Below are 13,488 nucleotides of genomic sequence, written 5' to 3'. Positions count from 1 at the left end.
CAATGGTGTCCCAAAATGTCCGCTACAATCCGTGACGTCACGCGCAGACGTCATCATACCGAGACGTTTTCAGCAGGATATTTCACAGGAAATTTAAAATTGCACTTTACTAATCTAACCCGACCGTATTGGCATGTGTTGCAATGTTAAGATTTCATCATGTGTAGTTTTTTTTCCAGCGTTTTAGCGTTGGCTGGGTCTGAAAATAAACTACATTTCCCAGAACTCTCTGCACGGCGTGGAACGCCGTAAGCAGGAAGTGAAGTGTGTTCGTCGTCGATGAGAGGAATTGTTTTTTTTTAAACATTTCCTAAAAAAATTTTATCAAAATCTATCCATAACTATTTGAGTTATGTTGGTAACAAACAGACAAACAAACCCGGGTGAAAACATAACCTCTTTGGCGGAGGTAAGAGAGTATGCGTTCTGCGAAGCAGTTTTTCGTCTCGAGCGTTTTCAAGGCGACACAGAGCCAGCCGCACTGCACTGAGGTAATCACCAAATAAAATGTTCAACTCGCGAACTATGAAAAAACTGAAGAGCTACTTGATTATTACTAAATTCATCTATCTATTTTTTCACTGCTTGTCTCACTCGGACGGAAGGCAGTGTACACCCTGGACAAGTCGCCTCCTCATAAACTGTCTGCCAGAAAATATATTTGAAGCCAGCGAAGCCAAACATCAGTTTGTGAGTTATTTACTCTGTTGAAAGTTAAATTGTTAGTTAATTTTTCTGAGAAATATCATTTTCCAGGGGCAGCACGGTCGAAGAGGGGTTAGTGCGTCTGCCTCACAATACGAAGGTCCTGAGTAGTCCTGGGTTCAATCCCGGGCTCGGGATCTTTCTGGGTGGAGTTTGCATGTCCTCCCCGTGACTGCGTGGGTTCCTCCCACCTCCAAAGACATGCACCTGGGGATAGGTTGATTGGCAACACTAAATGGTCCCTAGTGTGTGAATGTGAGTGTGAATGTTGTCTCTCTATCTGTGTTGGCCCTGTGATGAGGTGGCGACTTGTCCAGGGTGTACCCCGCCTTTCGCCCGATTGTAGCTGAGATAGGCTCCCACGCCCCCCGCGACCCCGAAGGGAATAAGCGGTAGAAAATGGATGGATGGATGGATATCATTTTCCAGACTGATAGAAACATGTCCACTGAGGAGGAGACTGCTTCTCAGGAAGTAAAAGTTGAAAGATACTAAAGTGAACATTATTGTTTCACACTAAATGTTTACATTGTCACTTTAAAGACACGCAACTGTACGTTTTTTTAAAATATTTGTTCGAAACAGTGGATGTTCCTGCACGGTTATTTGCACTTGAAATACAGATATGTAGTAATAAATATGATTACAACATTTTAGCATTATGTTTGTCTTCAATTACACTAAGAGGTTTTTACCTAAACATTCGTGCCACCTCATTTTACACACTATGCAAAAAATAAAATTGCATGTCCTGTGAGTGGGCGTGTTGTGTGTGTGAGCTACTAAGACTGTGTGCAATTGAAAAGTGGTGCAGACCGCCTTATTTAAATGAAGATTTTGCGTGTATACAAAGCTTTTACCACCGAGACAGACGATCGCTTTCTGCACATTTATGTTATAATGCGCCTACATGTGTGCGATGTGTTGAACCAGCAGCACACATCTATATTCCGCAACACCTTTCCTATATCGCAATTTAGACAACAGAAACATATCTTGAATGACACAAACGCATGAAAATGCACAATGAAAGACGTCTTTTCATGTAGGACAGGGATGTCCAAAGTGCGGCCCGCAGGTAATTTTTTAACGGCCCCACAGCACATTCTAAAAATACGATAAAAAATAAATAAAAAACCTAAAAAGTGGTATAAAAGAGCAAACAGGTGAAATGTAACAAGGAAATTTTGCTATGTTGACTCTAATAACACTAAGCTGTCATGCAGGCTGTTTCTTTCTTTAAAACATAATAATGAATCAAAAACAATGTTATTATGAATTATTGACCTATTCAAGGCTCCAATTACGCCACATTAAATATTCCACTTTGAGATATTTTTTGGGGAAAATGTTGCATATTTTGTGTTTGCCATATAAAAAACTAAGTTTTTTTTTTTTTTAAAGAATGGTAAATGGTAAATGGGTCGTACTTGTATAGCGCTTTTCTACCTTTTTAAGAACTCAAAGCGCTTTGACATTATTTTCCACATTCACCCATTCACACACACACATTCACACATTCACACACTGATGGCAGGGCCATAAAAAGGGCCTACAACGAACAAACAAGGAACATAATAAACAACAATACAAGTTATAATTGGCGGATGGATCTGAAGTTGATCTCGAGACTATTGTGTTAACAGTTTTAAAAAAAATTACGATTTATTTTTTAACACTTTACTGAGCAGGACCCTTTTGGATCCCCAATAATTTTAGTGGGACTTTTTTTTTTTAAGTGTCATAGCTCAAAAAATAATAATAAATTAAAATCAATGTTGTTATGAGTTATGTTATGAGTTCCAATTATTATATAATCTGAAATGTTCCACTTAAAAAATTTATTGCGGGAAAATATTGCATATTTTGTGTTTTTTCCATAAAAAAACAGGGTTTTCTTTGACAAAGAGAGCATATAACTTAAATCTTTAAAAAAAGAAAAAACGGTATATTGACAAATATACCTAATATTGATCTAGATATTTAAACTTTGAATAATAATAATAATAATACTAAATAATGACACATTTTTTACATATTTTTTTAACCTAAACCCTATGGGGTCCCCAGGATCAAGCCTGAGTGGAGGCCTAAATGTATATTTTTTATACATATATTGTATTGGTTTTTAAAATAAAAAAATATCAAAATGGCCCCCGCTTGCCTTGATTTTTCAGTGTGCGGCCCTCAGTGGAAAAAGTTTGGACACCCCTGATGTAGGAGATATGTTATAGTAATACATATACTAAATGAAGACACAAACAACATTTAAAAAATGCCACAGGACACTAAAACATATCAATTGAATTTGTGTTAATCAGCCCTCTAACTTTTCGAGCAGCTATAACATTATAAAAGTAGATTGCTGAATAGACCATATGTCTAATATTTTTTTAATACTGACCGTCCAAAATGTTGACACACACATAGGACGGAGGGTTCTCTCCCTACTTTTGGTTTGTGCAGCATGTGAACTGATCCCCCAGCCGTGTGTGATTGTGTCAATCTGCCCTGACACGTGCTAAATAAAACACTCAATAGTGCTCGCAAAATGGTGATGAGTGTTGATAAATCACATTGCGTGTGCTAATTAATCAAATGTGCATATTCTTCTCCCAGCATACATTCTGCATATTAATGAAGACAGAGACACAAAATTGATTGCACGCTTTATTGCTATTTTACTGCCTTTGTTACATCACGGCCAGGGGACTACAGATAAAAACTAGCCTTTTGGCTAATTCTGGCTTTTTTTAACAGTGTCTAGTCAAGTGTTTTATAAAATTGCATTGTCCCCTTTGAAATAAACTAATCTTAATTTTAATTGTGCTCACTTAACAGACGCAATCCACTTTGCACACATCTAATAGATAGATAGGTTTTAGTACACGCAAACCTTTAATAAATCAGGCCTTTACATTATCCCACCCCTCCTGAATTGTATACAAAAAGTCCAAGCATGGATAGCAGCAATATTTTTAGCTTGAACAAAAGCAGGACAGAGATGTACAATATGTATTTGGTGGTCCAAAAATTTTAAATGGTTTAAACAGTTTAAACTTGCCTCATTCTCTGCACTTTTCTGAAAAACCTTGGTTTTATCATGAACTGTAATTTTAAACTACACTGTAAAAAAAAAAAAATGTTGACTCAACTCAACTCAGTCAAGTTATCTTGTTGCTTTGACTGAGTTAATTTGAGTAAATGTATAGTGTCAAGTATATTACACTTCAAAACATGAGTTGACATTCAGTGAAAGTATTAGTTAGTCCTGTCGGTCGGCATCCCAGCGAGAGTGGAAATATTACACTAAGTGTTTGTTTTATTTTGGTTTTTTATGGTTTGTTTGTATGTTTAGTACTTAGCAATGCTGCGGATGCTATAGTGTCACAATGAAACTGCATTTATCCCTCGGCTTCTGAAACTTATCGCTCATCCTCTTTGTGTTTGGGCTCCAAAATATAAGGTCCTGGGTCATCATTTTTCCAAAAGTAATCGTTGTTGGCTCTCGCAAAGTCTGCTTGATTAGTATTGTTGTTGATGGGAAAGGGATCTGTGGTTATCTCTAAAATGGCTCGGGAATCTCAGTGAGATTGATACTATTTTGATCATATTTATTTATCTACAATTGTTTTAATTCTTTAGGTGTCATAAATCAGATATATATGATAATAACTTCTATATAGAGGTAAAGTACAATTCTACTGGTACTTTGAAAATGGTGCTCTTTGTTTTGAAATGTTTAAATGGACTGGCCTCACTCCCCAGGTAGAGCATTGAGGTCTGCAAACAAACTACTTTTGTCTGTCACACACTCAAGATACTCAGTACTAGAGGGGACAGAGTCTTTTCTGTGGTTGCCCCCAATCTGCCCCTGCACAGTATGGCTGCACAAACACTTGATCATTTTAAAACCTTGCTGAAATCACATCTTTTTTCACAAGCGTTCTGCAAATAGCACCTGGGTTTTATCTCGTTTTAACAGTTTTAACTAAACTTTAACTAATTTTAACAAACATGTGCTGTTATTTATTACTGTTTGTTGTATTAGTCACTGTCTTATGTGCCTTGTGAAGCACTTTGATTGTTTTAATGTGCTATAAAGTTATAAAATTATAAAGTTTGACTTGACTTGACTTGACTTGCCTAGTGCTAACTTATAATCGTGCTAAATTATACTATGCTAATAACCTATGCTAATGCTAACTTATTCCCATGCCAATTTATACTTGTGCTAACTTATGCTAATTCTAACTTATACCCAGTAAACTATACTAATGCTAACTTATACTCAGGCTAACTTAGACTAATGCTGACTCTTACCCATGCTAATGTATACTATTATAAATGATACTAATGCTAACTTTTACCAATGGTACATTATAATTGCATGCTCATGATTAATTATACCCATGCTAACACAGGGGTTTCCTTTGGAGTCTTATGTGGCTCTTATGCCTCCTTGTTGTGACTCCCTCAGATTTTTTTTCAACCCAAGAGTGAGAAAAGTTTGCATTTTCAAAAATAGTTCAATCATTTCCGACTGTCTGGGGACTCAGGCAGTGAATGCACACAGGCTGAGTCCTAAAGCGCAAGGAGGGCAAGTAAAAGGGAAGCCTGTGTTTTCAGTTCAGCTTCTTGAGTGTGCAACCTCTTGAGTAAGCCAACCATGAATACTTGCCAAAAAAAGAATAGAGAAAAGCAAAAAGAGTTTAATTTCACATGGACGGGTGGCTTTTTCTGTCAAATAAAAAAAAGATGAAAACTTTTAAAAGTTTATAGGCTATGTTACGTTTTTCAGCCTTATACTATTTTTCTTTACTAGAAGAGGTGGCAAAATGCTGCAGACCCCTGTGCTAACTTACACTAATGCTAACTTATACAATGATAAATTATACACACGCTAACTAATACTAACTCATGCTAATGATAAATTATACCTATGCGAACATATACTAATGCTAACTTATACTAATGATAAAGTATACACACGCTAACTAATACTAATTCATACGAATGATAAATTATACTTATGCGAACATATACTAATGCTAACTTATACTAATGATAAAGTATACTCATGCTGAGTTATAGTAATGCGAGTTTATACTAATGATAAATTATACTTATGCTAACATATGCTAATGCTAATTTATACTAATGATGAATATACTCATGCTAACGTATACTAATGATACATTATACTTATGCTAACAAATGGTAATGCTAACTTATACTATTTATGAATATACTAATGCTAACGCATACTAATGCTAACTTACAATGCATCTGGAAAGTATTCACAGCGTCATGCTTTATTCCAAATTGTAATTAATTCATTTTTGTCCTCAAAATTCTAAACACAATATCACATAATGACAATGTGATAACGTTTTAGGAGCTTTTTGAAATGTATTAAAAAGAAAGAAATAACCATCAATCTATTCATCCATTTTTTTCCGCTTATTCGAAGTCGGGTTGCTGAGTTAGCAGACCAAGCAGAGAAGCCCGGACTTCCCTCTCCCCAGCTACATCGTCCAGATCCCGAAGCGTTCCCAGGCCAGCTGGGAGACATAGTCTCTCCGCCGTGTCCTGGGTCTTCCCCGTGGTCTCCTACCCGGACGGACGCACTCTAAACACCTTCCCATGGAGGTGTTCGGGGGGGGGAATTCTGACCAAATGCCCAAACCACCTCACCTGGCTCCTCTCGATGGGAAGAAATAACATGTACACAAGTATTCACAGCCTTTGCTCAATACTTTACTGATGAACCTTTGGCAGCAATTACAGCCTCAAATATTTTTGAATACGATGCCACAAGGTTGGCACACCAATTGTGTCTTTGGACAGCTTCGCCCATTCCTCTTTGCAGCACCTCTCAAGCTCCATCAGGTTGGATAGGTAGTGCCGGTGAACAGCCATTTTTAGATCTCTCCGGAGATGTTCAATGGGATTCAAGTCTGGGCTCAGACTGGGCCACTTAAGGACATTTACTGAGTTGTTCTTAAATACATAAATGATAAATGGGTTATACTTGTATAGCGCTTTTCTACCTTCAAGTTACTCAAAGTGCTTTGACAGTATTTCCACATTCACCCATTCACACACACATTCACACACTGATGGCGGGAGCTGCCATGCAAGGCGCTAACCAGCAGCCATCAGGAGCAAGGGTGAAGTGTCTTGCCCAAGGACACAACGGACGTGACTAGGATGGTAGAAGGTGGGGATTGAACCCCAGTAACCAGCAACCCTCCGATTGCTGGCACGGCCACTCTACCAACTTCGCCACGCCGCCCCTTCTTAAAGCCATTCCTTTGATATCTTGGTTGTGCGCTTAGGGTCATTGCCATCCTCTGGAGCAGGTTTTCATCCAGGATGTCTCTGTACATTGCTGCATTCCTCTTTCCCTATATCCTGATTTTCTGTACCCTTCCCCAGATTTGTGCATTGACCAATCCTGTGACAATCCTGTCTCAGAGGTCTTCAGACAATTGTTTCGACTATATGCCTGGTTTGTGCTCTGCCAGTGTGGAACCTTATATATAGACAGGTGTGTGTCTTTTCAGATCATGTCCAACCAACTGAATTGACCACATGTGGACCCCAATTAAGCTGTAGGAACATCTCAAGGATGATCAGTTGAAACAGGATGAGCTTCATGGCAAAGGCTGTGAATTCCTATTTACATATGTTTTCTTATTTATAAATGTTTTTAATACATTCGAAAAAAAATCTCTAAATGCCCCTTTTACATTGTTACTATGGGGTATTGTGCGTAGAATTTTGTTATAGCCTTATTCCAAAAATGAATTTATTCCATTTTGGAATAAGGCTATAACATATCAAAATGTGGAAAAGGGGAGCGCAGTGAATAACTTACTCTAATGGTTACTTTTACTAATGTTAACGTATAATACTGCTAACAATAGTAATGTTTACTTACACTACTGCTAAATTACTTGTGTTAACTTTTTGGATTTTTACAAACTGTGATTTTTTTTCCAATAGGTGTCTCCAGTTTTGGGCATGACTGCAGGAACTCTGATCCTGCTCTTTGTTCCCGAGCCAAAGAGAGGAAGTGCCGACCAGATGGGAGGACGCATCAAGGCGCGCACATCATGGCTGTGTGACATGAAGGCGCTTGCTAAAAAGTATGTGTGGAAATATTACATCCATAGAGTGATTACACTTGTTTGTGTTTGACAGACAGATGTTTTGTAGACGTGTAAGTTTTTACATGTATATATTTACATTATACCACATCTGTGGGTATTGATGTCAGGTTATTGTAGTCTCAGGGCACTTAGCTGGTAAGATGAAGTCTAAATGCTGTTGCCGATGCCCCAACAATGTCTAGACAACAGCAATTAGACTAGATCTGACCAATCTACATCTTTGTGCATGAAGAGATGAAGTCCGGACAAACGTCTTCTAAGACAAACTGAACAGCCCAGTTGTGATGGATTGACGGCCCTATATGTTCTAGCGTGTTTAACTTCTCCAAGTGAGTGTAAAATGTTAAACGTCGCCAGCAGACACAGAAAACTTTTGTTGATCACACGCTGAACATTTTGAATGAGTGACAGTTTTGTTATCATAAGAACTTCGGCAGCCATGTTTCTAAAAATAGCTTTGCGACCACATAAAGTACCCCCGCCGGGGTTATTCTAAGTGAGGCGCCATATTCTACATATGAGCATTGGCAAAACAAGCTTGTACATTCAACAAGTCTGGAAGAACTTTTTAATAGCGTGTTATTTTAATAGCACTTATTTTTGACTCTCACATAAAACTGTCAGCTCATGCTTGACTTTGCTTAGCAGTCATCATCAACACTACTTTTAGACTTCACGTGTTTAGTCAAAGCAGAGATTATACTTATATTAGTATGGATGCAAAAGGGTGCCATTTGCATGCCAGGCCAGTATTTAGCGATGTCACTTTGGAAAAAAATCTCAAACTCGTCTTGAGCAGCAAAAACACAACAACAGGTTTGTTAATAAAGTTATTTTTAGTGTTTGTCTGGAAAGAAAAAGCTGGGATGGATTACCATGACCAGCAATCACCATGAATAGCAAGAAATGTACTCAGGCTACGCGATATTGAGAATGTTGGCATCGATCCTATAAGAAGTTAATACAGTATCGCCCATGCAAATTATGTTTACTTAAAAAGTCATGGTCAAATAATTTGATGAATTTGCCTGTAGTTAGTTATTTATGATTAGGATAAAACACAGGAGAAAAAAAAAGTTAAATACAATATAGAACATTATGAAAATAATAGAATAATTCGCTTATTGCGGCTGACTAAACGCAACTGCTTAGGAAAAAGCCACTAGTCCAGAATAACTAAATCAGGGGTTGGCAACCCAAAACGTTGAAAGAGCCATATTGGACCAAAAATACAAAAAACGAATCTGTCTGGAGCAGCAAAAAATGAAAAGCCGTATATAAGTCTTATAATAAAGACAACACATGACATAAGTGTCTATATTAGCTATAATAGCCTACTATCAAAACTACTTTAAAAGTCTTACATAAGTCTTATAAATGAAGGCAACCCATGACTTATATGTCTATATTAGCTATATTAGCCTACTATTAAAATAACTATGTGTCGCAGGCTGAAGCAAATCTTCGTTGACAGAAATGTTGAAATGTAATATTTGTTCTACTCATTTTTACAGCATTAGAAACCATTAGTAAATCACAGGCTACTCAGAAGGTGAGATAACTCCTGGAAATTACTGGCTTTTAATGGCCAAAAGTATATATGTGTGTGTCCAAGTTAAAAGAAACGGCAGGCTGTCTTCTTTTAATAGATTCATTACAATATTTGGCAAGCGAGGTAATGTTTGCTGTAGTCTGGAACAATATGGCACGCAAACAATGAAATGCAGCCAATATTACATACAGATAATGTGTCATGAGACATGCAAAAGAGGTATACACAGAGGTAAATAAATAAAAATAAATTATATTAAATTAGCTCAAATATACCTACAAATGAGGCATAATGTTGCAATATGTACATACAGCTAGCCTAAATAGCATGTTAGCATTGATTAGCTTGCAGTCATGCTCTGACCAAATATGCCTGATTAGCATACTTTGTGCATTCACGCACAGCATGAAAGTTTTGGTGGACAAAATGAGACAAAGAAGGAGTGGAAGATTTTACATGTAAACAAACTGTTGCATTTGTTTGTATTTTCTCCCGATCTTTTTCCATTTTCAACCTTTTTTAAAAAATGCTCTAGAGAGCTACTAGGGCTGACCCCTGAACTAAATGATGTAACAATAATTGGAGCAAAAATATAATCTGTCACTGCTGACTCCTCGTTCTCGCTGGCAGGGCAGGGAGTTTGAGGGGCCAAGTGTGCCTAAGTGAACAGTATGAATTTTATGCAGGACATTACAAAAAAAAACCTGTAACACAAGTATCGGTCTCATCAACCTGGTATCGATCTAATATTACTACCGGTACTCACCTTGGTATGGATACTATTGATAGATACCATCTCTAGCATATATTTCATCAGATGCAATATTTGTTTCCTCCATAGTCGGAGTTACGTGTTCTCCTCGCTGGCGTCTGCGGCCGTATCATTTGCCACGGGTGCATTTGGGATGTGGATTCCAATCTACCTGGCCAGAGCTCAGGTGGTGCAGAAGACTTCAGAGCCGTGCAGCACGAAAGAGATCTGCAGCAGCACGGAGAGGTGAAAGAAATCATATTCCTACATTTTCTTACATATCATAACATGTAATGTCCAATCCAATATTGCTTGTAAATACAGTTGAAACCTAATATAAGTATGGCATACTCTACCTCAGTCTTATCTTCGGGGCCATCACCTGCATCACGGGCCTGTTAGGCGTGCTCATCGGGGCCGTCACCACACGTTTGTGCCGCCAGAAGACGGAGCGAGCCGACCCGCTGGTCTGTGCCATCAGCATGCTGGGGTCAGCCATTTTCATCTGCCTCATCTTCGTCGTGGCAAAGAAGAGCATCATAGGAGCTTATGTAAGAGTCACATGTTCTCACCTGCATGTTTTATTCTCTAACGATCACAGCTACCAATTTATCTACCGATCAATACGCTTTTTAATAGTTACCTAAGCTAATTAGCTAATTAACCCCACTTCAACAACAAACACTTACCTGGTTATCTTAATAGAAAATCTGAATAGAGGATCTTATTAACTTTCCTAAAAAAATATGTATGTATGACCTTATTAGCAGGGTTGTCAAAATCCATGTGATGAATCAAATTAATCTGATTAAAAATGTACAATATTAACTTTGAACAATAAAACACTGAATATTGACAACATGAACATCACACCCCCTGTCGATCGACATATTTTACAATCAAGCGAAACGCAACAACAAGGCAACAAACAGCGAAATATGAACGCGAAAAAACGAAAAAAATCCACCTACAATCTAATATATCACTAAGTTTTACAACTTTGTTGTAAAAATCTCCTTCCGCGTCTGTCCCTGACTCCCGCATTTCAGGCTGGCCGCTCTGGAAACACTCTCTGGAAACGCTCCCCACCCATACTGCTTGGTGCCTCGTCTGAGCTGCTGTGACTTAGATTACCATAGTAACTAATTAGATGACCATAGTAACTATAGTATATCATGCAAAAGCGCAGATTCCAACCATTGAAATAATTTGTATAGTTCAACACTTACGGTAATTTGAAAACATCGCTGCGCATCATATTGGCGGCTACAGCTTCGATCTTAAAGATATCAAAAAATTATTTGGGAATGTCCTTTTGCCCAGATCTGATCTAAATGTAAAATTGTAATTGTTTGGCAGCACTAGTTAATGCATGTTGTTATTCGATGTTGTTGTTGTTGTTGTTGTGTTGTGTCAAATGTAGTTAAGTTGGTAAATCTTGCACCTGAGCAGAAACAGAACGTTTGCACATTAATTCGTTAAACGAAATGTCAGTTAACTTGTTATTATCGCGCTAACGTTGAAAGCCTTGCTAATAATATATAATAATATGTGTCAGTAATAAAAAAATATTTTTTGTACAATATACGAAGGGACAATACAACCTGAGCTATGTCAGAAAATGATATCTTTTGGACATTGCTGGTGTAAGCAATGTCGTCCACAAGTGTGAAAAGGTGAGAAATAAACCATCAAACAGCAAACCGGTGACATGACATTGTGTACAAGCTCAGGTTCCATGGTGCTGACAGATGTGTCGTAATAAAGATTGACCTCTGCCAGCTGTTGTCTCATCAACACCAAACTAATGTGATGAAAGATTGTTTTTGTCACTCGTGAGAGGGCAACACAGTCGGGGTCCTCGTGTTCGATACCTGGCTGCTTGTGTGGTGCTGGCACAGCAACAGGGGGGAATTTCCTTATCAACAAGCAGCACTGAAATACTGCCAACCAGAACACGTCTACATGGTAGTAGCAGATGTCCAACCACAACAAGCTATTCAAAGTTTACTTCTCCACCCTGGAAAGTATCGTACAGCCATATGTATATTTATATAAAAATAAATGTAAGCATATAATCTCGCCCCATCACAATCAAACTAAAGACCTGCGTGATTGTGCACAATTGAGCCAAATCTTAATGACATGTTCTTCAACCGCAGCAACCAAAGCACTTTCATTATAAGTAGCATGTACAGTTTTACTGTACATGTCCTCTTTGCCACACACTGGAAAGTAATCCATCACTGCTATGTAATAATCATATTGCTAAATCCTGTTCTCTCTTTTTAGGTCTGTATCTTCATTGGAGAGACGCTGCTCTTCCTCAACTGGGCCATAACGGCCGACATTTTAATGGTAAGTTCTGCAAACATGTACTTACAGTACTCTGGGAATTATTCTATTGTATTTTAAATGTCCTTACAAATACTCATGTTGTATTTTCTCTTTTACTTTGCGTTAGCATTTCATCTTTTTTTAGGGCTCTGGTCTACTGAAGTTTCAAATAACAAGTGCTAAATAGTGCGCACAAAGTATAGCATTGTGTGTAGCCTTTTATTAGTGGGGTTGTTGTTGGTGATCCACTGAAACATTGGACCAAAACGAGGTTTGCATGTACTAAAACGCGTGCAAACTTCATAGAAAGCTGATCTACTGAACTTGGAGGATTGTGTCTCTTAGGTGAAGAGCGTGTCTGTCTTCATGTTTATGCAGAACATATGTTGATCATCAGAACACCCACAATACTGTAAGGAAGAGATGCAAATATAATTATTTAGCATGCACAATCTGATTTATCAAGCCTGATTTACTAAAGGTACACGCAAAGCTGACCTACTAAATGTGTGCAAAGTAGATTGCGGCTGTTAAGTGGGCAGAGTAAGGCGTGCAATCCATTTTGCGTCTCTGTCTCTAGTAATATGCAAAATATATGCTGATCATCAAATCACCCACAAAACGGATAAAATGCATCTATAATTATTTAGCACGCACAATGTGATTTATCAACACTCATCACAGTTTTGCAAGCACTATTTTGCGTTTTATTTAACACGTGTCAAAAGGAAAAAGCTTCCAGCATTATGCATTTTCTTGCATTTAGATCATTCCAGACATATGAATTTGCCACAATGTTTTGATGGTCCACCCTGATGAGCCTTAGTGTGCTAAAAATAGTTTATGTTGTCTATTCTGTAGATTGGGATTCTATATTGCAGAAAAGGTGTTACAGATTATAGATGTCTGCTGCTAGTCGACAAAGATTGTAAATTATAATAACATAAATGTGCAGTAAATGAGTG

General features: G+C 37.8%; 1 protein-coding gene across 1 annotated transcript in view; it reads left to right on the top strand.

The window, feature by feature from the left end:
- The window catches only part of spns2 (SPNS lysolipid transporter 2, sphingosine-1-phosphate), a 130,208-nt gene that overhangs the window by 83,421 nt on the left and 33,299 nt on the right, over positions 1–13,488 (top strand). Inside the window, exons 6-9 of the mRNA XM_062048477.1 lie at positions 7,717–7,859; positions 10,277–10,432; positions 10,548–10,737; positions 12,479–12,544. Of these exons, the coding sequence (XP_061904461.1) occupies positions 7,717–7,859; positions 10,277–10,432; positions 10,548–10,737; positions 12,479–12,544 (555 nt within the window). The remainder of the gene's footprint in view (positions 1–7,716; positions 7,860–10,276; positions 10,433–10,547; positions 10,738–12,478; positions 12,545–13,488) is intronic.

This window comes from Entelurus aequoreus, linkage group LG05, assembly GCF_033978785.1.
Source record: "Entelurus aequoreus isolate RoL-2023_Sb linkage group LG05, RoL_Eaeq_v1.1, whole genome shotgun sequence".
In the NCBI taxonomy this organism is placed as follows: domain Eukaryota; kingdom Metazoa; phylum Chordata; class Actinopteri; order Syngnathiformes; family Syngnathidae; genus Entelurus; species Entelurus aequoreus.
The sequence above is the reverse complement of the archived record's forward strand: the minus strand, read 5'-3'. Positions and strand labels throughout refer to the sequence as shown.